At 32.5% G+C, this 23,093-nt stretch overlaps 1 protein-coding gene and 1 pseudogene across 2 annotated transcripts in view; one reads left to right on the top strand and one right to left on the bottom strand.

The window, feature by feature from the left end:
• The window catches only part of SLC12A2 (solute carrier family 12 member 2), an 88,502-nt gene that overhangs the window by 32,018 nt on the left and 33,391 nt on the right, over positions 1–23,093 (bottom strand). For both annotated transcript variants that reach the window (XR_002779871.1, XM_011358338.2), the window contains exons 5-11: positions 17,021–17,160; positions 14,914–15,024; positions 12,996–13,104; positions 8,382–8,509; positions 8,182–8,266; positions 5,086–5,237; positions 60–167 (exon numbers count right to left, since the gene is read on the bottom strand). Coding sequence is in view for 1 of the 2 variants with exons in the window: in XM_011358338.2 (XP_011356640.1) it covers positions 60–167; positions 5,086–5,237; positions 8,182–8,266; positions 8,382–8,509; positions 12,996–13,104; positions 14,914–15,024; positions 17,021–17,160 (833 nt within the window). In the remaining variant the exon portion in view is untranslated. The remainder of the gene's footprint in view (positions 1–59; positions 168–5,085; positions 5,238–8,181; positions 8,267–8,381; positions 8,510–12,995; positions 13,105–14,913; positions 15,025–17,020; positions 17,161–23,093) is intronic.
• LOC111738552 lies at positions 16,682–16,800 on the top strand (annotated as a pseudogene).

Raw genomic sequence — 23,093 nt, 5'->3', positions numbered from 1 at the left:
AATTAAAATATATTACCTAACTCCTCCTTTAATAAAGCTTGTAATATGAAAATACTTACCTGAAATATTTTGGGAGCACTCACAAGGGATGCCAATGCAGAAGAAAGCGTGGCTGAAAAGATACCTGCAGAAATTAATGGTGCAAATCCCGACACCATGCTCATTACCTTAAAAAAAAAAGTAATAAATATGAAAAAATAAGTCTTAGGAACAATTAAAAAAAAGAACACTATCCTATATATCATTACTATTCTAATGAAGGAGACTAATACTAGGGAAATTTTAACAATAATAAAAAATAGTAATAATTGTTACGTGCCTTCCAAATTTCTGAAACAGATTTACTATTAACTCTTACCTTTAAAAAATCTTTTTATTTTGTAAATTTTCAAAGACACACAATGGCAGAGAAAAGAGGATACTGAACTGCCAAGGAAACATCATTCAGTTTCAACAATGACCAACTCAAGGCCAATCCCAACATTATTTTGAATCAAACTACAGATATCATTTTATGCACAAATGTTTCAGTATTTACCTCTAATGGGTAAGAACTTTTAAAAATTGTAACTACAGAGTCATAGTCACAGCTTAAAAACTGAATAATTCTTTAACAGCCCAAATAGCCAAGTAGCGTTTGAATTTCCCAAACTGTCCCACTTTTGTTTTAAATAGTTTGTTCAAGTCAAGATCCACAAAAAGATTATACTTTACTTTTGGTTGATGTGTCTCTTAAAGGTCTTTTTCAGTCTACAGGTTCACCTTTTCCTTTACATTTTATTATTTTTATTTCTCCTTAAAAATACCCACTCTAGATTTTACTAACTGCATCTCCACTGTGCTATTTAATCTGTTCCTCTCACCTCTGCATTGCCAGTCAACTGGTAGGTAGAACTAGACAGTTAACTGCATTAAATAAAGTACAAGTTTCCTGGTAAGCACATTTCAAGGTGATGCAATAAACTTCCATCAGAAAGGTTGCTTCTTTTGGGGATGTTAAGATAGTAGATTGGTATTGTGATTATACTGGGGGTGGGGGAGTGTTGTTCATTTTCTTTAAAGAGTACTTACTTTTTAGAGCTAAATGTGGAAATATTTCTAGCTGAAAAATTAAAGTCTAGGATTTGCTTCTAAATAATATAGGAAGTGGGGGTTATAAATAAAATGAGATTAATCATGCACTGATAACTGATTAAGCTGGAAAATGTGTATATATTGGGTACATTATATTGCTTTCCATATCTTTGTACATGTTCAAATATTTCCTTATGATGAAGTTTTAAAAAAATGGATTGATTACCTAGATAATGAGAAGATAATTAGATACATCCAAATTGAGGAGTATAATACAAAATAACTTGCCTTAACTCTTCAAATGTCAACATTCTGAAAGATGAAAATAGGCAGACTGGGAACTCTTCTAGATAAAAGGATTTTAAAATACCATGATAACTAACTGCCATGTGTGATCCTAGACTGAATCTTAGATGTGGGAAAAATAGCTATAAGGACATTACTAGGACAAGCACAAAAATGTGAATACGGAATATATATTTAGATAACAGCATTTCACCAACATTAAATTGCTTGAGTGGGATAACCGTACTGTGCTTGTGCAGAATATTTTAAATACTTCAAACTCTCATGTTGTGATGTCTACAATTTATTCTTATATTTTTGAGGAGAAAAATAATATAATTACATAGAAAGATGAGCAAATGGGGCAAAATATAAATAACTAGTCAATGTAAGTGAAGGGTAGGTACACAGGTATTCACTGCACTGTTCTTTCTGCATCTTTGAAATGTGTCAAAATACTAAATTGAGGTGGAAAAGCTGTTGATGGATTCAGATACTGTCACCTTAATCCATCCATTATAAATTTCACTGGTAGTGAATGATGATCATTCACTAGAGTCATTACTTCATTAGCAGAGATTTACCTTTCACTTTTATTGACCAAGAGCATGTCAATTGAGACCAAGGAGGTAAGGAAATGAGGCCTTAAACTATTTATGACTATCATATACTTGACTATAATTTAATACTTTAAATTGGATGTAAAATTACCTGGCCATAATAGGAGTATATAAACCACCTTATTTCATTTAAATGTCTCTCCCTGTATCTTTCACAAGACTTAAGGTTAAAAATGAAGAATACATTTAAGTGTTTTACAAACATTAGCATGACTTCTCTGAGAATCTCAGGGAGAAAAAACTTGAAATCATGATTTTCTATTCAGACCTTTAATAACAATTTCATAGTTACATATATGCCATGCATTTTTCAGGATCACTATTTTCCACAATTACTAGTACTAGATTATCTAGCATTGCCAACCCTATTTTTAGGAAATAAGATCGTAAAGGATATAGAAGGTGGAGCAAGATAAAAATGAGCAGACTTCATTTCTGCTGTGTACACTTTGAGGAAAAAATTACATTGTCTCTCCTCCATAAGCTCTAAATTGAGGTACATAATACACCCTGTTTAGTATCTGGAAACATTATTTGTCAAGTTTCTTGTTTTCTAGTTACATATTTACCCAATAACCTTTGCATTTCCCACCATTTTATGGTAAAATATAAGTAGCAAGGATAATGATAATAATATAAGTAACGGTAATATCAGTGTTGTCTACAATATATAGTGGAAACAAAGAAGAAAAGAAAAAGATAGTTTTGTCTCTAAAAAAAAGGAAAAAAGACAAAAATCTAATAAAAAGTGAAAACAAGGCCAACTAAAATGATTGGTGAAATTTTGTGTGTGGGGTACATGTGTTGATAAGGTTCAAGAAAATCTTCAGAGCAAATAGATTTGGACATATAAGGAGAAAAAGGAGGTGTATTCCAAGCAGAGTGAAACAACAGATATAGAACAGAGTAGGGTCAGTGTGTGTCATGTGTACTTACACAAACACACCATGACTGGAGTCCAGTCCGAATAGAAGGCAGTGGGACATAAGTTTGGGTATGAAAGGCTTTGACTGACAGAGCAAAGATGCTCACATTTTGTTTATTAAGCAATGCCTAGTCAAAGGTTTCAGAGGACATTAAAATATAAAACTAGAATAAGAAACATAACACTCTATGTATATTATATACATAAATATAATGTATAAACTTAAAAATTTAAGACAAATAAGGTAGACCAAATCCCTTTTCCTCCTGAAATATGAAAAGTCAATTATATGCAAAACAGCAGTATAAAGTGTGGCTTTGTATAGGCTTCATGATGGAGACTCCAACTTACAGGCTCCTCAGTTATAGCCTCCATACTTCATTCTCCAAATAACAATTTATATTTTCACAAGATTTCCCCACCCCCACACTATGTATCACGTTACAAAGATTTTTAAAAAATGTATTTACTTAAATTAGAAAAGCAGCTTTATGTATACCAAACTCCTCTTTGCTTGAACGAGTCCATACTAGACTTGGTAAAGACAACTCACTTTTCTATTTGAAGGCAACAATGCAGAAATCTGATTGGTATTTTCAGTCCCTGGGCAGAGACCAGCATTTGTGCCTTTCATACACAATATCAATGTCAGAATTGGCCCGAATCATTAGCTGGACATGAATACTTTCTTTCATTCTTACGATTTTGCCTAGTCTTGTGACTAGAAAAAACAAACTCCTATTACATAATTGGGTTCAATATTTAGAACCACTGAAAGTGTAGTCAATTGCTTGAAAACTACAACAGAAAATTAGAATAATGCCATTAAAATTTAAGTTACAAAATTTTATTATAAAATTTATGTATTCCACATAAAATTTATAGTGTTCTGAAACATATCAAATTCCCAACTATTCTGTTTATTGCTTTCACACAATACTGGAAAAACACTAGGAAGCAACATTTTAATTTTTTACATTTAATTAGTAGAACCATCTAATCTATAGATTTGCCACAGAATATTTTGTTTTAATCTGAATCTATACCTTTGTGTCTCTTCCTTCTAGCATCCTAGGACTTATCAAGCAATTTTCAAAATTATCCTCCCAATTTTAGTAACTCCTTCTCCCCTTATAAAATCTTTGCACAGTTTCTAAAAACACATAAAGTTTATAAAAATTTCATTTCACTTTTAGTACCTTATAGGACTGATATTCTCCAAATACTTGAGATTATCTTTACATAGTTCATATTTTAAAAGTTCACAAACTTTCAAGCATCCATTAAGGATTTAATTCTGTTGTTAAACGGTGGTTTAGGATGACCATATGGGCCATATCTAATAAAATAACACTATTGATACTGATCAATACTTTTCAAAAGGGTATTTATATATATATAGCAATTATGGAGACACCTCTAATTAGAAAACAACTCATTTTAATTAGTGTGGATTTAAATTGCTCGCAATAAAAATGAAAGACTTAGGTGTACAGAACTTGTATTATGAAACCTATACAATGCTGATGAAAGAAAAAAGCTCAAAGGGAACAGAAAAACATATTGTGTTCATGGATTGGAATACTCAACATAGTAATGGTCAATTCTCCCCAAACTGACATACAAGTTTAAGGCAGTTCCTATCAAAATCCCAGCAAGATTTTTTATAGATAAACATAAGATTAGTCTAAAATTTATATGGAAAAACTAAAACAGCTAAAACATTTTTGAAAAAGGATAAAATGGGAAAAAAATCAATCTACGTGACTTAAGACTTATGTAATTACAGAAATCGAGATGGTATGGTATTGGTGGAGGCATAGATACAAAGATCAATGAAACAGAGAATTCAGAAATAGACCCCACAAATATGACCATGTATAAGATGCTTCTGATGCTTCTTTGCTTTCTGAAACAGTATACTACATATATTATACTCTATTATAAAAAGTGTTACCCTTGGAGGCCCTTTCGCTCTTAAATGGCTTCAGATTTTACCCTTTCATCTTTTTCTGTTTGCTCAATTAATTATCTACAGTCTTTTAAAAAAGACATCTAGGTATAAAGTAACAACAGTCCTCCTTTCTAAGTTATTGCTGTAATCTGAATGGTCCGATTTGATAGCAGTCTGACCTCTAGACAAATACAGAATGTCTGTTATAATATAAATTTGATGCTCACCTGGAAGTTGTTCATTAGGCCATAGGAACAAGGATTACTTTTACAATAAGAAAAGTCAAAGTTTAATTTGCAGGCTGCAGAAGTACAGTTTGTTAGCTCTGTTACAATAGTGTCATTAACGTTCCCCGTGGCATCCCGAACAACACATGAACCTAAAGCACAAATGACAATAAGAACAAAAAATATAGCTAATATTTATATTCATTTCAAAATTACATATACCAATAAAGAAATTATGGGACTGACTGTACATACTTGCTTATAATAACATACACTGCATTTACAGTTAAGATAGCTTTATAGGGAACAGAATTTGGAAAGCATCATGGTCCCCAGTATTGGTCCCCAATATTTAAGTAGTAAAATGGAACCTTATAAGGAGTAGTATTTATACATATATACTTAACAACCTTGTAAATATAAGTTGTGAAAAATGTATATTTACAAAACTATTTCCTGGCCTCTTTGGTTAAGATGTCTTTTTAACCAAACATGAAAACATTGTGTTGAAAGAGTTCCAAGTGGCAGAAATGTTTTCTATACTCCAAATATTTTATATTTGAAACCTGTCAAAAATCAGACTTCAGGTAATATCTTCTGTGAGGGAAACCAATTTGAACATTAATGAAATATAATTCTACTTAAACCTTTGTCTCAGATAAGTCCACCCTGATAATAAGAAAATATATAGTATCTGAGATTTGCTTAAAAATGACTTATGGGGCAGAGTGAATAGGTTATAGATGAAACAGGATTAACCATGTACTGATAATTCTTGAAAATTTTTTTAAAGCTGGGTGAAAGTTGTTAGGCTCATCAGAAAATGCTCTCTACTTTTGTGCAAAACCAAAAACTTGTATAATAAAATTTTGAAAGTTTTCTTGAAAGCACTTCATTATTTGAAATAACCTATGATGTACAAGTAATAGTAATTAACCATTCCTTAGACTGTATTCATGTATTTTTACTTTTGAAGCACTTTAACACTATTGTCTCACCATATAGGAGGTAGAAATTATAGCTGTGACATCAAAAACTGAATAAATGGAAAATTAAATTTGATAAGGAGAATATTTTAATTACTAGATCAACTACCTATAGTTCTTTATTCTTAAAATTTCTTCATCTAACTTTCAGAGCAGTGTTTGCAAAACCATGTTTCCTTACAGGTATTTCTGAAAGCATTGGAGTGTGAAGGGAGAACTGAGCCGTGTTGAGCCCTAAAGCAGTTATGCTTTTATGTGTTTCATATTTCAAAATATATTTGGGAGAAAAAGGTTCCATTGCTTCGAACTAGTTATACAACCACTGGTGTATTGACCATCTTTACTGGTTCAGCTATTGAATACCCAAGGAGAAAGGGCTACTCCTATTGCCGCAAGGGCTCATGCAGACAGAATAAAATGAGTATGAGGACCAGCAGTGTTATAGGGTCAGATAAAAAACAGAAAAAGTTTATTTGCTCCTACAGATTATTGTCCAATCTGAAACATGATCAGTTATATCATTCTTTAAATTGAAACTAAATTTTCTTTAGTTAGCTTATGTATGATAAATACGAGCATGCTAGGAGTTTTAAGGGAACATAAAAATATTTTGGTAAGATTATATATAAATGAATTTCAAATATTTATGTATAGATTGTAAAGCTAAATGAAATTCAATTCCTTTTTTGTATTTTAATTTAGCCCATCATGACAGTATTATTAGCATTTCTAACTCTATGTTTAGTGAAATTTCAAAATTAAATTGATGCAAATTAGCAGCAGAGTCTATAAAAAAAGTTCCATTATTATTTCCCAACAAATCGTTGAATATATAGCAAAAATAAAATTTTCTCACTGAAATACAATGGAATCCTTATACTCTGTAGTCTATGAATTTGGAGTTTGTGATTCTTTAGGTTGGCATTAAACTAAGATTTATTCTTATAGTATGCTCAAGATATTTAACTGTAAAACCTGACTTTTAGAGTTCAGACATTAAGACAATGATTAAATTTCAAAAATATATGTATTCTGGTTAAAGTACATAGTTTTATGAAAATGTACTAAATTTGAGACAATTTATCTACTACTTGTAAATTATATGCAAATTAATAGTTATTAAATTTCTTCTGGACTAGAATGTTTCAGGTAAAGAACCTACTATTATAAATAGCCTTTTAAGACTTTATTTTAAAAAAACAAACCAATATTCACTTTGCCATGAAAACAATTCTTTAAAGCAAGTATGAGTTATCTTTGGTATTGAAATCTCTAAGCTTCAATTCCTTCATCTATAAAACAGGGATTTAGAGACTAGTTGACCATTTAAGACCTTTTAAGTTCTAAAATGCTATGAGCCCATGAATATAATAAAATGGTTTAAAACCATTTTCATTCAATTTAGTAAGACTTTAGAGAAAGATTTTTCATTCAATGTAGTATGTCTTATTCATCAAAATCAGTTTTTATGGTAAAAAATGCCAGATACTGCTTAATGGCCTTGAAATAATCTTCATATAATGAAATTACATAAAAATATTAAATAACCACCATAAACAAAGCATTTACTTTTACCTATAAAGTTTTCTATAAATATACTCAGTGAAATTTAAGAGTTTGCAGATAAGATTTCACATAAGCTTCCTATTTACTTTAATAAAAATCCTAGAGGAGTCATAGAGCATTTGGTGGTTTAGATCAGGGGTTCCCAACTCCTGGGCTGCATACTGGTACCAATCCATGGCCTGTTAGGAACCAAGATGCACAGCAGGAGGTGAGTGGCAGATGAGCCAGTGAAGTTTCATGTGTGTTTGCAGCTGCTCCCTAGCGCTAGCATCAGTGCCTCAGCTCTACCTCAGATCATCACACATTAGATTCTCATAGGAGCACCGGTTCCTGGTTCCAAAAAGGTTGGAGGCTGTTGGCTTAGGTGTCGATAAATCATTACTAGTTTACTTAAAACTTTTTTTTTTAATTAAAATATGCAACTCCATGTTTTTTATTAAAATATTTCTGAATTTAAAAGTCAGAAATATGTCATGAAATAACTATTTATAGTATGTACATCAAAAAATTTCTGAAACACATAAAGAAATGTTAGGTTCTTTACCTACAGATACTGCAATTCCCATGTAAACCACCGTAGTAATTAAAATGGCTAAGAGTGTTCCTTTAGGTATGGCTGACTGAGGATCCTAGAAGACAAAAAGATATTTTTTAAGGTCTATCTTTAAAAGTAAACATATGTATACCATTTTAAATATATAATCAATACAATACTTTTAAATATATAATCAATACAGTACTTACTGCAAGATCACCTGAGATATTTGCTCCAGCCAGAATACCAGTTGCAGCAGGAAAAAAGATAGCAAATACAGAAAAAAAGGTCTCTTCCTCTCGAAAATCTGGTCCAAAGTTCTCATTAAATATTTCAGCTGTAGAGAACGAAATGTTTTTTGGCAATTAGTGAATAGCAGATTAGACTATAATAATTTAGGTCAAGAGTAAATGCTATGTATGATCTCTGACTTTTCTTGAAGTAACTGGTAAACTTTTAAAAACTTTCTAATTCAAGTATTAGTATCTCTCTTTTTTTGTAAGGGAACAAACAGTTTACAAACAAAAATGATTTGACCTGGTCATGCCCTACTATTTTGTAGACCTTAATAATTAAGTCGAGCACCTCTAATTTGATTGTTGTCACTAGACAAAATGTAAAGCAAAGCGTGGATTAAGCCCTTCAATCTCAGAAGTCAAAAGAAATGAGAAAAGAAAATAAAAGGAATATCATGCTAAATGAACAATTTTTTCCTTCCATCGAACTTCTATATTATATGTACAGCTTTCTCTATTTCGTAGAGGTGACCTTTTTGATTTTTGAGGTCATTCATCAGGTTTCCAGATAATTTTAGCTAAGATAAATTAGGTAAAGGCCCTTTTCACTTCAACAATAATGAACGCTTCAACTAGTCCTACTGTTTCCATCTATTCTTACAGGTCCTGACACTAAAACAACGAATTAACTGTCATTTATCCAACCATCCTTCCTTCCTTCATTCTATCCATTAATCTTTCCTTCTTTCTTTTTTTCTTTCCTTCCTTCCCTTCCTCCCTCCTTCCCTCCCTCCCTTCTTCCCTTCCTTCTTTCCTTCCTTCCTTCCTGAAAAGGGGGTGAAAATATACAAAATTTTAAATATATAAAATATAAAATTTTATATTTTATCCTAAACATAATAGAAAGCCAACATAGGCTTAGATACATGCAAATAAAATGATGTGATTAAGGCTTTTGTGGATGCTGTGTGGGCAATGGACTAAGGCATCAACATCTGAAACAGGGAGACCTTAAAAAGTTACTTCAGTGCTTCAGTCTAGTGAGGGGAGAATAATGTACTGATTAGAGAAAGATTAGAAAGTAAGGGGGCAGGTAGAAAACACTGAGATCCTGGTTTCATCCACATACTGAAATAGAAAAGTCTGAGAAGGATTAGGTAGGACATATATCTATATATGGAGTTTAAAGGAGAGATCCAGGAATAGAAACATGTCAGTCTCTTGATAGCATCTGGAACCATGAGTATACATCACCAAAAGAAAGAATATAGTTAGACTCTGTGCAACTTTGACATTTAGAGGATAAAAGAAGAGAAGGGGTAATAGGACACTAAAACGTAGAGTAATAGACATAGTGATCATTGTGACATCAAATAAAACAAGAAAAATACTTCAAGGAGAATGGGACAACTAAGTATATGTCTGCTGCGCAATAGATCTAGCACCATGGGTCATGACTTTGACAGACAGAAGCCAGAGAAGGGTTAAAAATGAATGAAATCAAACTATTTGATGGGGAATAGGCTCTGTACAGTCTCAAATTACTTATTAATTACAAAGAAGAAAATGACAACCTCACAATAAAGAAACCTCTTAGGTACCACTTTGACCAAGTCATCAAAGTTAAAACCATCAGTGATGGGAAAATCTGACATCATGTGAAGTCTCCTAATGTGATGACGCACTGAGGAGGAAACATCATCCAGGTGGTGTTCCTGGCAAAAATGAATAACCTGTGGACTCCCATAGCTCTTTATTATACCTCTCTTTTGGCACTTTACCATGTTTTATTATCAATTTAGTTACGTATGTATCTACCCAACTAGAATATAAGCCTTACCAAGATAAGGACTATGTTGTGTTAATCTTTACATTAACCAAAGTGTCTATACAGAGTCTGCTCATAATGAGAATTCAGTAAAAAGGTTGTTTGAATGACCAAAAGATAAAAAAAAAAAAAAAAAATTAATGAATAACCTAAATCTATGTAAATAAATCAGGCAAACTCAACTGTCAGGACTTGTTCTTGAAAAATGTCAATATCATGAAAAACAAAAAAAAAAGCCTACAGAGCTGTTTCAGATTCAGGGAGATTGAAGATTATGTAAAGGCAATTTTTTAAAAAAAGGAGAATGAAGAAATATGATGACTGAATATAACACATGATCATGAATGGGTCCCTGGAATAGGAATAAAAAAGTTGCTATAAAATTTTTTATAGGGACAACTGGAAAAATTTGTATATGAACCATATGTGCCAAAGTTAAACTTCCTGAATTGTCCTTTTCCGTAGCAGATATCTGCTTATGTTTAAAGATAAGAAGTCATGATTTCTGCAAGTACTTTCAAAAGGTTTAGCAATCGTAGTAATAATAATTAGATATATATGGAGTGATAAAACGAATGCAGCGGAAAAAAAAGACAATTAAAAAGTGATCATTGTTGGTGAATCTATTGTGAAAAGTTTAAGAAATTTATTGTATAAATTTTTCAAATTCTCTATAAGTTTGAAATTACTTTGAAATAACAATAAATGAGAGGTATAGATTTGAGAAATTTGTCTATGAAAGGGAATTGGGAAATGAGATGGTAGCTCAAGGAGAATAAAAGAGACAGCATTTTCAGGATGGGACTTACTAGAACAAGTTCATGAACTTATATATGTGAGAGTTTTGATGCAGGAAAGAAAGTCGATTATTATAGGATAAATGGCTTTGATAAAGTAAAAGAAAGGTGATCTAGAACACAGCAGAAGCATTGGTCTTTGATGAAAGACACATCTCATACCAAAAAGAAAAAAGGAAAGAGGAAAAAATGAATACCCTCTATTAGGTAGTCATTTGACCTGACAAGTTTATCAATATTAGCCTGTTTACTACTGACACTGCTTTACTATAAAGAATAAGAAGAGAGCCAAGCAATATCAACCACCAAAAAAGAGAAGTCACATTCCAAAGTATATTTAGATTTATTTACCTCAGATTGAGATAAACTCAGATGTACTACTTAAATACAACATAAATTACTACACTAGCTAACTATGTAATACTTTTTTAAGTTGCCAAGGATCTGAAAAAAAAAGCAAAATAAAAAATGTAGCCTAGAAGATGTATTTGTAGATATTTTTAAATCAATTAAAGTATAAACAAAAAATATTTAATTATCAGAAATATTTTTAGAAGTATCATCCACTATAATTTTTAATACTTCTTTTAGAAATAAAAGTGACAAAAACAAATGTTCAAAAACACATATTAAAAAACTGAAGTAAAAAATCGTTCATAATAGAAGAAATATCACAAATATAATTTATGAGAGCACAAAATACAGAAAATTATCTACCTAACCGATGCCACTTTCACTTCTGGCATGCCTAGCAGACACCACTTCTCCCAGTCCAGGAATTCAGGAATTTAAAGCCCAGTTTAGAAGTACACATGAGCACTAGTAGACAGAACAGACATCACACTATCAACCCAGGACCAGTAGGCAGAAATAATAGGTGGGTGTCAGTTAAGGTAAGTGCCTTAAAACAATTTGTATCAGAAAACCGCCCAGCCAACTAAGTCAGGGTCTGGTACAGGCCAAATCAGTACTACTCACAAATGACCCAAGAACTGTGTGCTGTCAACCTGCCAGACAGCGAAAAGATCAAGGGGTTTATACCAGAATGTAAGTCAACTAGGTCTATAGGCTCTACAGTTTAGTTCAACTTTCTTTTTTCCCCATGTATGATTTTCTGAAGGAAGAAGTACACTGATTTACATTCTATATCTTTATGAGTACTCCGGGCTAACCAACTAAGGAGAAGTAAAGCTAGGACTTTTCTTCTAGAGCTTCAAAGCAAGGAGTTTTTATCAACTGAAACAAACCTGTTACCCTCAGTGCTAAGCCTCTCTGATGCTAATGCAACTATTTTTTCCCACTTTCATTTTATTTTGTGGAGATAGGTTCAAGGTTCAGAGTTGCTCAATTAAGCAGGGAGAAGATGGAAAGTGAGGGTTCAGGGAGGGTGGAGAAGATACAGAGAGATCCTTTAGGAAATAATAAATAAGTCAATTTCACCAGTAGTGACAATTAGATGCAGAATGAAAAGGGTCACAGAAGATGAAAACTGTAGAAAAGTCTCACACAATTAATGCAAACCATAGAAAAACTTAACCTGCAATCACAAAGAAACTAATATTTCTAGTTATTTTCACAGTTTCACAGTCTCAGGTACTTTTAGACTTGTGCTGAAATACAACTAAAACAATGAAAAAGCCACATCCAACAAGTTACCTTTCAGTTATAAATTCCCAAAATTAGTAGAGAACTAAAGTACCTTTCCTCAGTAGCACTGATTTATTTTTTACATTCTATTACCTTTTGTTGTTAATAATGAAAAATGAAAGACATAAATAAGTGATTTTTTATTCCAATTGTAACACACATAAAGACAAAACTAAATTGAATTGTCAATTAGTGCAAGTCACTACACCAAACTCAATTACATTATAAAATATCTAAAATGTACTAAATTTATTTACTAATAGAATTGTATTGTATAATATACACATTTAAAAATATTCTATCTTTTTTACTTACACTTATAACTAAAGAAACCTTTGGGCTTCTTGCTCTCCAATGGGATAAATGTTCCTATGACGAAATCAGCAATAGCAAGTAGCAGAATCACCAAAAGAACAATCTGAGCCTGGAATTTTAAACATTAAAAATCAAAATCAAATCTCATATCTATACATTGATTCAGTTTCACTAGAATATAACTTCCATGGGGGAAGGGATTTCAGTCTTGTTTCCTCAGTACTTCAAACAACGTCAAGCACAAAGTAGGTGTAGAATAAATTTATTAAATGACCAATCTCTAAAGAACTATCCTAAAATGCTCAACGCATTGAGAAAAAAATGAGTAACAAAAGTAGGATCATGCCATATATTTCTCAAATGAATTAACGACATGCATCCCCACAAATCATAAAGCACTATAAATTCAAAACACTGTAGGCTTTTCATTCTATATATCATTCTTTCCTTTCTCCTCCACTGCATAGTACAATCTTGACATGGAGAACATATTTGCAACGATCACAAGTTTTATACCAAGTCCAAACACAATGCTGAATGTGTGTCAGCTACAGGGAAATAAAAGAAAAAGTACAGAAAGAAGACAACACCCAGGATGGGGATTCAAGTAGCAATGGGACTGAGAGACAAGAACAATCTATGAGAACTACCACTTCTCCTCTTCCACCCTTTTTTCATTTTGTTTTGTTTTATTGGAACACAACGACATGTAATAATATATCAGTTTCAGGTATACAACATAATGATTTGATATTTGATTATAAGGTGAAATGATCACCACAGTAAGTCTAGTCAACATCCATTACCATACAGTTATAAATTTTTTTCTGTAATGATAAATTTTAAGATTCGCTCTTTTAACAATTTTCAAATATACAATGCAGTATTATTAACTATTGGCACTATGCTGTACATTACATCCCATGATTTATTTATAACTGGACGTTTGTACCTTTTGACTACACCTTCACCCATTCTGCCCACCCCCTGCCTTTCCTCCTCTACTCTTAACTTGCCAATAAAATTGGGCAGATACTCATGAAAAACTGTCATTTGTGGAAATAAGAACAAATTATATCTAATCGTGTCCAGGTAGTATGAAATTCTATTCTTTTCAGTAAAGCAGATTTATTAAATGTTTAAGTAAATGATTTAATTTTATACTAACGAGTTAAATAACAACCATAGAAAAATAATTCTTTCATACTTTCCTAATTTTTGATCTGGTAAATATTATCATAGCTCACATATAGCAGAAATCTGTGATTTTATACAATCTACAGAAATAAACACGAAGAAACCCTAGAAGGGACTTTGAGCTGCTCAAAAGCATCTTTGTGGGTATGCATTACTCAGGAAACAGGAGCTGTACTGTAACATATTCTCTCAAAAACACAGAAATATATTTGGGTGCTCTGACTACATGTTAACACTTGACTTCAATTTTTCCCAGAAACACTGGTATTGACTTTAGTAGTCATGATTTCTGAGATTTCAATAGTAAGGGGCAAGATTAGCTTCTCTCATCCCTAACGGGCACTAACTTATTGCCTCTATATTTATTTAAATGAACTTTTAAATAAATTACAAAGCCAATAGTTTAATTTGGACTACCTAATACTGACCTGGACATTTCTATATAATGTAAATTAAGAATAGGGGACGAGAGGGGAGGTAGGGAGTCAAAAATTTAGAAAATACTGTATTTAAACTGATAGGCTATCTCCAAATATTTCCCATTTGTCGATTAGAAAATAACCTTATACATAAATTTCTCTGAAAGTGGCCATTTAGGAATCTAAATATCTAAATATCAAAATCTAAAAATGTTACCACGCTGTATAGCATTCCTAAAACAAAAGCTCTGTAAGTTCATATATTAAATATTTACAGATATTCCAATGATACCATTACTCACTTTTGCTTCCCACTCCATTCCAGCTACTGAGATACCTAAAAGGATCACCACTGTAATGGCTCCAATAATTCGAATATCATTGATTTCATCTATCATAAGTATGGAATGTTCCTAGAAAAAGAGAATTATAAATGTAATAAGCAATATTAGTTATTTTGGTTAAAGTCTAATTCTTTTTAAACATTTTAGAGAAAGTACATACAGTGCCTTACATGTAGAAGTTGAACAAATGCCTATTTAACTACGAACAGAGACCTAAGGAAAAGGAATGAATAACTATTATTGAGATGCCATTCAGGTATCTGATGACATCAAAAATATGATCAAATGAATAATGCTATATTTAATGCAGACACAATAAATCAAAAAGAGAATTGCTAACAAGCAAATAAAAATAATATGACTAAATAGCACTAACAGGATTTTCTTAAGTTATATAGCAGAAATATATTTTGATGTATTTATTAGTGAACTCATGCTTTAAATGGTCTTAGGTTTGCAGAAAGAGATGGATATACTTTCATGTAGTTGTCCAAAATACATTATTCTCATTCTATGAGCAAAAGTATTTTTGATTTAATATCAATGAAATTAAAAACATATACTAAATTAAACAATGAAAGAATACAAACTCTTAATGATTATATTACTTGCTTACTTACAGCCCTTCCTTTCCTCCATCCTTTTGGCCTACACAGATGACGTCAATGCAATGTAAGTGTCAGTCGTTTCCAAATTTTACACTTGCTAATGTACCAAACACTAGTGCAGAAGAAGAGTTACAACCTAACCTAACATGAACAACTATGAGTCAGTCGAGGTTCATTTTACAGTACTGAATCCTACTTCGCTTCTACTACTTTAATTAACTATACACATCCCAATGACTCTTTTCAAACAAGTTCTTATCTAAATTCCCAAAGAGTATTGTCAACTACTTTCTGGCCAGCTCTGCTTGGATATATCTCTAGTTCCTAAAATCAGAGGTCTAAAACTAAACTGTCCTATGTTCTCTATCTCAAGTGAATGGCATTACTTCCCATCTAAATCCTCAACTGTGTGTAAACCTGACATCCTCCTTTCTTTTTCTTTAATTTCCCACATCCCATTAATCAAGTCTACTTATTCAATGTTTTTAAAATCTCTCATATTCGCCCACGCCTTTTCAGCCCCATTAGTCATTGTTTGTTTTGTTTTTTTTTTTTTACAGTAGAAAAGTAAAGTTTTATTAGAAGGGAAGGTACACTTCCAGACGTGGAAGCGGGCCTGAGCAAGAGAAGCGTGGCTCAAAAGGCCTCATCATTGTTTTAATATAAGCCATGTCTCTGCTCCCAGGACAGCTACAACAACCTTTTAAAAGGGCTTCATCTCCAGTTGTGATCCTTCAAATCCATTCTCTATACCATGGTCATTTCTTTAGGTTCCAAATCTGATCATGTTAATGGTCCCCAATTCTATTCAAGGTAAGACCTAAATATATTAGCAAACAAAGACCCTTCCTGACTTGATTCCTCTTTCTAGTCTTAAATCTCTTGCCTTTGTGCTCTAGCCATTCAGAAATATTTTGGTTTTTTTTTTTTTTTTTAAACACATAATATACTCCACTCTTTCCAGGCCTTTGTTTTGTTTTCTTCCTTGTTTCCCTCATACCACACCCCACTTCTGCTATCAGCTTATTAACATCTAAACTCCCATCCTTGACAGTCTTCCACCCATTTCTAGATGGTAAGTTAAGTGATCTCCCTTTGTGTTGCCAAGGTCTCCTAGTGTTTATGGCCACGCCACCCTGAACGTGCCTGATTTTGCCTGATCTTGGAAGCTAAGCAGGGTTGGGCGTGGTTAGTACTTGGATGGGAGACCACCTAGGAATACCAGGTGCTGTAGGCGTTAAAAAAAAAAAGAAAAAAGAGAAAAACCACAAACCAAGACCTCCTAGTTATCTACTTCTGACTTTCTAAAATAATTTTCTTTGTCTATCTCATACACTAAACTTCTTGAAGGATGAATTTTGTATTCACCACTGCTTTCCTAGCATCTAAATGGTGAGCAGGATATAAGCCCTCAACAAAGATTTGGGAAACAAATGACTAGAAGAAAGGTGAATTACCTTAAGCAACTCCACCACAGTTTCTGCAAATCCAACCACATACATAGCAACTGCGACAGCATTGGCAAAAGCGAAAATGAGGCCAATTGCACCACCAAATTCTGGGCCTAGACTTCTAGATATTAAATAATATGCTCCTCCTAAAGAAAAGGAAAAAAAACAACAGAAATACAAAAGTTAGGATTTTAAATGTCCTCCTCCATAATGTGGGTGGGCCTCATTCAATCAGCTGAAGGCCTGAATATAACAAAGAAAGACCTCCCCCAAGCAAGAAGGATTTCTATTGCAGACAGCTTTGCAAGTCGAACTGCAGTTATCAGCTCTTTTCTGTGTCTCCAGACTGCAAACCCACCCTGCACATTTTGGACTTACCGGCCGCCATAATCATAAGAATCAAGTTTTTCATATCTTTACACACACACACACACACACACACACACACACACACACACAAACACACTCACACACCCTATGGGTTCTATTTCTCTGGAGAACACTAATACAGACATGCAACAAGGTGAACATACAAAAATCCATATATTTCCATATACCAGCAATGAACAATTAGAAACTGAAATTTTAAAAAGTAACCTACACTAGCACTCAAAAACAGGAAACACAAGTCTAAACTTAAAAAATATTTGTAAGATCTGTACACTGACAACTTAAAAAAAGTAACTAAATAGATTTACCATGTTTATGGAATGAAGACATAATTAAGATATTTATTCTCTCCAAATTGATCTCTAGATTCAACACAATTCCAATCAAAATCCCAGCTAGCTATTTCATAGAAATTAACAAGGTGATTCTAAAATTTATATGAAAAGGCAAAAGAACTAGAATAGCCAAAACAATTTTTAAAAAGCACAAAGTTGGAAAACACACTACCCAGTTTTAAGAATTGTATAAAGCTATAGTACCAAGATAGTATGGTATTAGATTAAAGATAGATCTATAGATAATAAAAGAGCACAGAGTACAAAAATAAAACCACACATGTAGGGTCAATTAATTTTTTCCCAGCTTTATTGATAGTTAATTGACATATAACATTGTGTAAGTTTAAGATCTACAATGTGATGATTTGATACACGTATATATTGTGAAATGTTGCCAAAATAAGGTTAATACATCCTTCACTTCACACAATTACCATTTTTCTGTTGATGTTATGGTAAGAACATAATAAGATCTACTCCCTTAACAAATTTAAGTATATAATACAGTATTGTTAACTATAGTCTCTATGCTATACATTAGCTATATAAGTAGAACTTATTCTTCTCATAAGTAGAAGTTTGTACCCTTTGACCAACATATCATTTCTCTCACTCCCACGCCCCCCATCCCCCAGCCCTAGCTCCTGGTAACTACTTTCTACTGTTTTCTGAATTTAGCTTTTTTAGATTCCACATGAATGAGATTATACGGTATTTGTCTTTCTCTGACTTATTTCACTTAGCATAATACCCTCAAGTTTCATCCATGTTGTTGCAATGGCAAGACTGCTTTCTTTTTATGGCTGAATAATATTCCTATGTATGTATGTATATGTATGTACATATACATATATATCACATTTTCTTTATCCATTCATCCATTAGTGAATATTTGGGTTATTTCCTAAGTATTGTGAATGCTGCTGCAATGAACATGATGAACACAGGGTTCAAACATCTCTACCAAATAATGATTTCATTTCCTTTGGATGGATGTCCAGAAGTGGGATTGGTGGATTATATGTTAGTTTATTTTTTTTAAAGCACATCCATACTGTTTTCTATAGTGGCTATACCAATTTACATTCCCAATAATGTAGAAGGGTTCCATTTTTCCACATCCTCACCAGCTTTTATTCTCTCATCTTTTTTATGATAGCCAATCTAACGGGTATGAGGTGATTAACTCACTGTGGTTTTGATTTGCATTTCCCTGATGATTAGTCATGTTGAGCACCTTTTCATGAACTTGCTGTCTTCTTCGGAAAAGTATCTATTCAGGTCTTCTGCCCATTTTTGAATCAGACTGGTTTTTTGTTTTTGTTTTTTCCTATGAGTTATATGAGCTCCTTATCTATTTTGAATATTAACCCTTTATCAGATATATGATTTGCAAATATTTTTTCCCATTCTGTAGGTTGCCTTCTTTTCATTTTGTTGTTTCTTTTAAGCTTTTTAGTTTGATGTAGTACCATTTGTTAATTTCTGCTTTTGTTCTTATGCTTTTGGTCTCATAACCAAAAAGATATCACTGTCAACATCAATGGCAAGGAGCATTTTCCTTATTTTTCCTTCTAGAAATTTTATGGTTTCAGGTCTTACATTTAAGTCTGTAATCCATTTTTAGTTAATTTTTATGAGTGGCATAAGAAACAAGTCCAATTTCATTCTTTTACATGTGAATATCATTTTCTTAACATCACTTTCTACAGAGACTATCTTTTTCCCATTGAGTATTCTTGGCTCTCTTGTCATATATCTTATGATTGTATATGCATGAGTTTATTTCTGGGCTCTTGATTCTATTCCACCAGTCTATGTGTCTGTTTTCATGCCAGTACCATACTGTTTTGATAATTATAGCTTTATAATATAGTCTGAAATCAGAAAGTGTGATGCCTCCAGCTCTGTTCTTTTTCAAGATTGCTTTGACTATTCAGGGTTTTTTGTGATTCCAAATAAATTTTTTTCTATTTCTGTGAAAAATGCCATTGAAATTTCTATAGGAATTGCACTGAAACTACAGATGGCTTTGAGTAATTAGGGTCAATTAATTTTTTACAAGAGTACAAAAACAAGTACATAAAGAAAAGATAATCTTTTCAACAAATTATGTTGAAATAACTGGATATCCATATGAATCCTGATTCATATTTTATACCATATATAAAAATCAACTAAAAATGATCAATGTAACTGAAAACCTAAAGTTATAAAACTTCTAGAGTAAGATATATTAGAACATCTTTGGGACCTTCAGCTAGGCAAAGATTTCTTAAGTACAACACCAAAAGTGTGATCCAAAAAAGAAAAAGTGATAAATTAGATGTAATCTAAACTAAGGATTCTCTTCAAATGACACCATTAAGGGAGTCAAAGAGAAAATAGAAGTCAAAAATTATTTACAATTACCTGCCAGATTCACATTGGAGCTACTTATGGCAAATAGTATTTTACTGAACTGAAAATACAATGTTATATTTAAGTCTAATAAAACCTTAAAACACAACTGTCATAGAACTGCTTTCTATAGTTTTTTGAAACATTTCACTGAGAGGCAAAAAGTATTTATTCAGATTAATAACTATTCAGGATGTACTGATTCAGGCAGAAGAGCAAATAATGTTCTGATTAGAAGACAATGGCAATGGGTATTTGTGAGAAGGGGAAGGGGAACAATTACATCATTAGAAGGAAAGGCATTTCTATGGATACAGATAATGTAACAAACTAAACAATAAATTTGGCAATCAATGATCATCTGATTATACCAATACAGAAAGCTCTTTCTGTCATTTAGAACATGTGAAAAATGTTAGTTTTCCCTCACTTCTAATGTTTGTTTTTATCTCACAGAAGTTAAGAGATCTTCAATTATTTGAGAAAAAAAAAGATATGAGTATATAAAGATAATTCTGACATACTGCAGACATTTTTAAAAGATTCACCAGGAGAATGTGCATATAATTCAATTTCGTTAAAAAAATGCATAGTCATTTTATTTTTGCTCTCATTATCCACACAAATTATAAATGAGACTAATAGCAATGTTGCATTAAATCAGATAATGTATGTAAGACCATGATATCATGCCTACCAATCAGGTCTCAGAAAATAATTGCCACTATTACCTGAACATAAGCTCCAAGAGGATCTTGTCTAACTTTCATTGTTGCAAAGTCAGTGCCTATCACAAAGTGATCAGTTACCTGTTGACTGAAATACAGTAAGAAACATCTTTCCTTACTGAAATACCACATGGTTCCCTGTGACATGTATTCTCTCTCACAGCAATGAATAATAAACCCAATTTATTCAACTACAAAAAAGAAAATAACTTCATCTTAGTCACAGAACAGGCAGGTTTATATTGATTTTAGATTCTCAGAACTACCTGTCTGAAATTTGATATAACCTAGATTTTTATTCAAAAATGCACCGACCTCTGCTTTTGATTTAATGCTTCAAAACAAAAAGTAGTTGAGGAACTTTTTCCCTTCTATTGCTCAGTTCATATAATACAATGTGATTTAAAAAACAGAATTTTCACTTTAATCTTATAAAAAGCTTCCTATGGTTGTTTTCTATTTCATAAGTGAGTCTCTATTCACTTAATTGGAGATGGGAGAACTTTGGTCTGTGAATCTAGGAAGTGAGGATCTGAGTGAAAGTGGCTGCTAGCCAGCACCATGTAAGTTGCAGAAAATGTTGCATATAGCCCAAGTATTCTGTAAAATCCAAGCTCTCAAGAACAGGGTGCTTTGGGATCTGCAGAATAGGAAAGAGCTTTAGGCTCTTACCAGGCTGCAATAATCTATAGAACCTGACTGCATCTATTAGGGCAGGGACTATGTCAGAGATGATGGTAGAGGGGTGACTGCAGTTACTTGGCACTGCTATTCTTGTTCTGAGGAGGCAGAGAGTTGAAGGAATGATTCTCTAACTTGCCCCTAGTAATTTTAAACAGTACCCAAAAACCATTAATAATATCTAATCCAGCCTGAAAATAAGGATCTTAAATTTTCTAAGTTTTGACTTTTTTTCCAGAAACACTGAATGTTGTCATATTATTTTTATCCTAGACTTCATAATTGGTCATTATTACATTTGTTTACAAGTTAGCAGTTAATTCATATTTTAAAAAAACTACTTCCACTGCAGATGCAAGAGGCAAAAAAGGGTACTTGCACTTTCTGTCTGTCTGATTATGAAGGCCAAGATAAAATGGGGGAATCCAGGGAAGGGCAGAGAGCGGGGACAACCTACACTTTTCTGGGTTGGTATCTGTTTAATCTCTAAAAGGTACTGTTAGAACCAATGTTAAAGTTACTTAGTAATATTAAATCTCTCTCCTATGGCAAAAAGGAAACAGCACGAGGAAAAGTATGAATTTCACATACTTCCACAGGGCTAGAAACACATTTTACGAAATGAGAAAATATCCAATATTGCTACAGATAAATGTTGTAACTCAGTTAAGAATCCAGTTAAATAAAAGTAAAATATCGAGCACTACCTCAAAAATAGTTCTTTAAATTAATCCGGTAACTACACAAGTTTAATAGGGGGATTTTTAAACTGAAATTCCTAAGAGAGCAACTGCAACCTTTAAGCAATTTAGGTAAAATATTTCCTTATTAATTCCATTATTAATCAACTTTCAGTCCACAGAAAATCAAGATGGGCGTACAGACATCACTATTCCCATAGCATCCCTCCATTTCTCCTCTCTAAGCCTTTGGCACCCTGATCCTTTGGATAGTTCTCACTCTGTCACTCTCCTCTCTATGCCATTTCAAGGGAGGTGGTCCAAATCAAGTTCTCAGTAGTTGGGATAGAGACCCAATCCAGGCACTCTTGGTCCCACCCTACTAAAACATAAAGCAGTTTGTTGTTAAGAACAGCAAACAAAGTCACACCTATACCTTGAGTCTCTTAAGGTTTGTTTTCAACAATAACTCCCTATCTTTTTTGCTCCTTGGAAAATTTTGTTGAATAAAAATTCCTTGTTCCAGAGAGATTCCCGGTCTGGGATTTGCTGTTGTCACTCTATAGTATCATTTAATAAGTTCCTCTCACCCCTGCATATTCCATAAAAAGTTTCCTAGAACTGCAGGCATGATGTGATTCAGATTCAATTTATTGGGAAACAAAATTCTCAGGTACTCTTAATGAGTAAAGGGTTTACAAATTGGAATATTCTAATTTTCTTTCTTTTTTCACTTATTATATAGAATACTTATCTAAAGAAAAAATCTCTTATTAATTTCTTGGTTACACTAAGTTCAGATAAGGAAACTTTCATTCACGAAAGTTTTATTCAACATTAGATTCTTTCCCTTTATTTATCA

This window comes from Pteropus vampyrus, unplaced genomic scaffold, assembly GCF_000151845.1.
Source record: "Pteropus vampyrus isolate Shadow unplaced genomic scaffold, Pvam_2.0 Scaffold39, whole genome shotgun sequence".
Taxonomy (NCBI): Eukaryota; Metazoa; Chordata; class Mammalia; order Chiroptera; family Pteropodidae; genus Pteropus; species Pteropus vampyrus.
The sequence above is the reverse complement of the archived record's forward strand: the minus strand, read 5'-3'. Positions and strand labels throughout refer to the sequence as shown.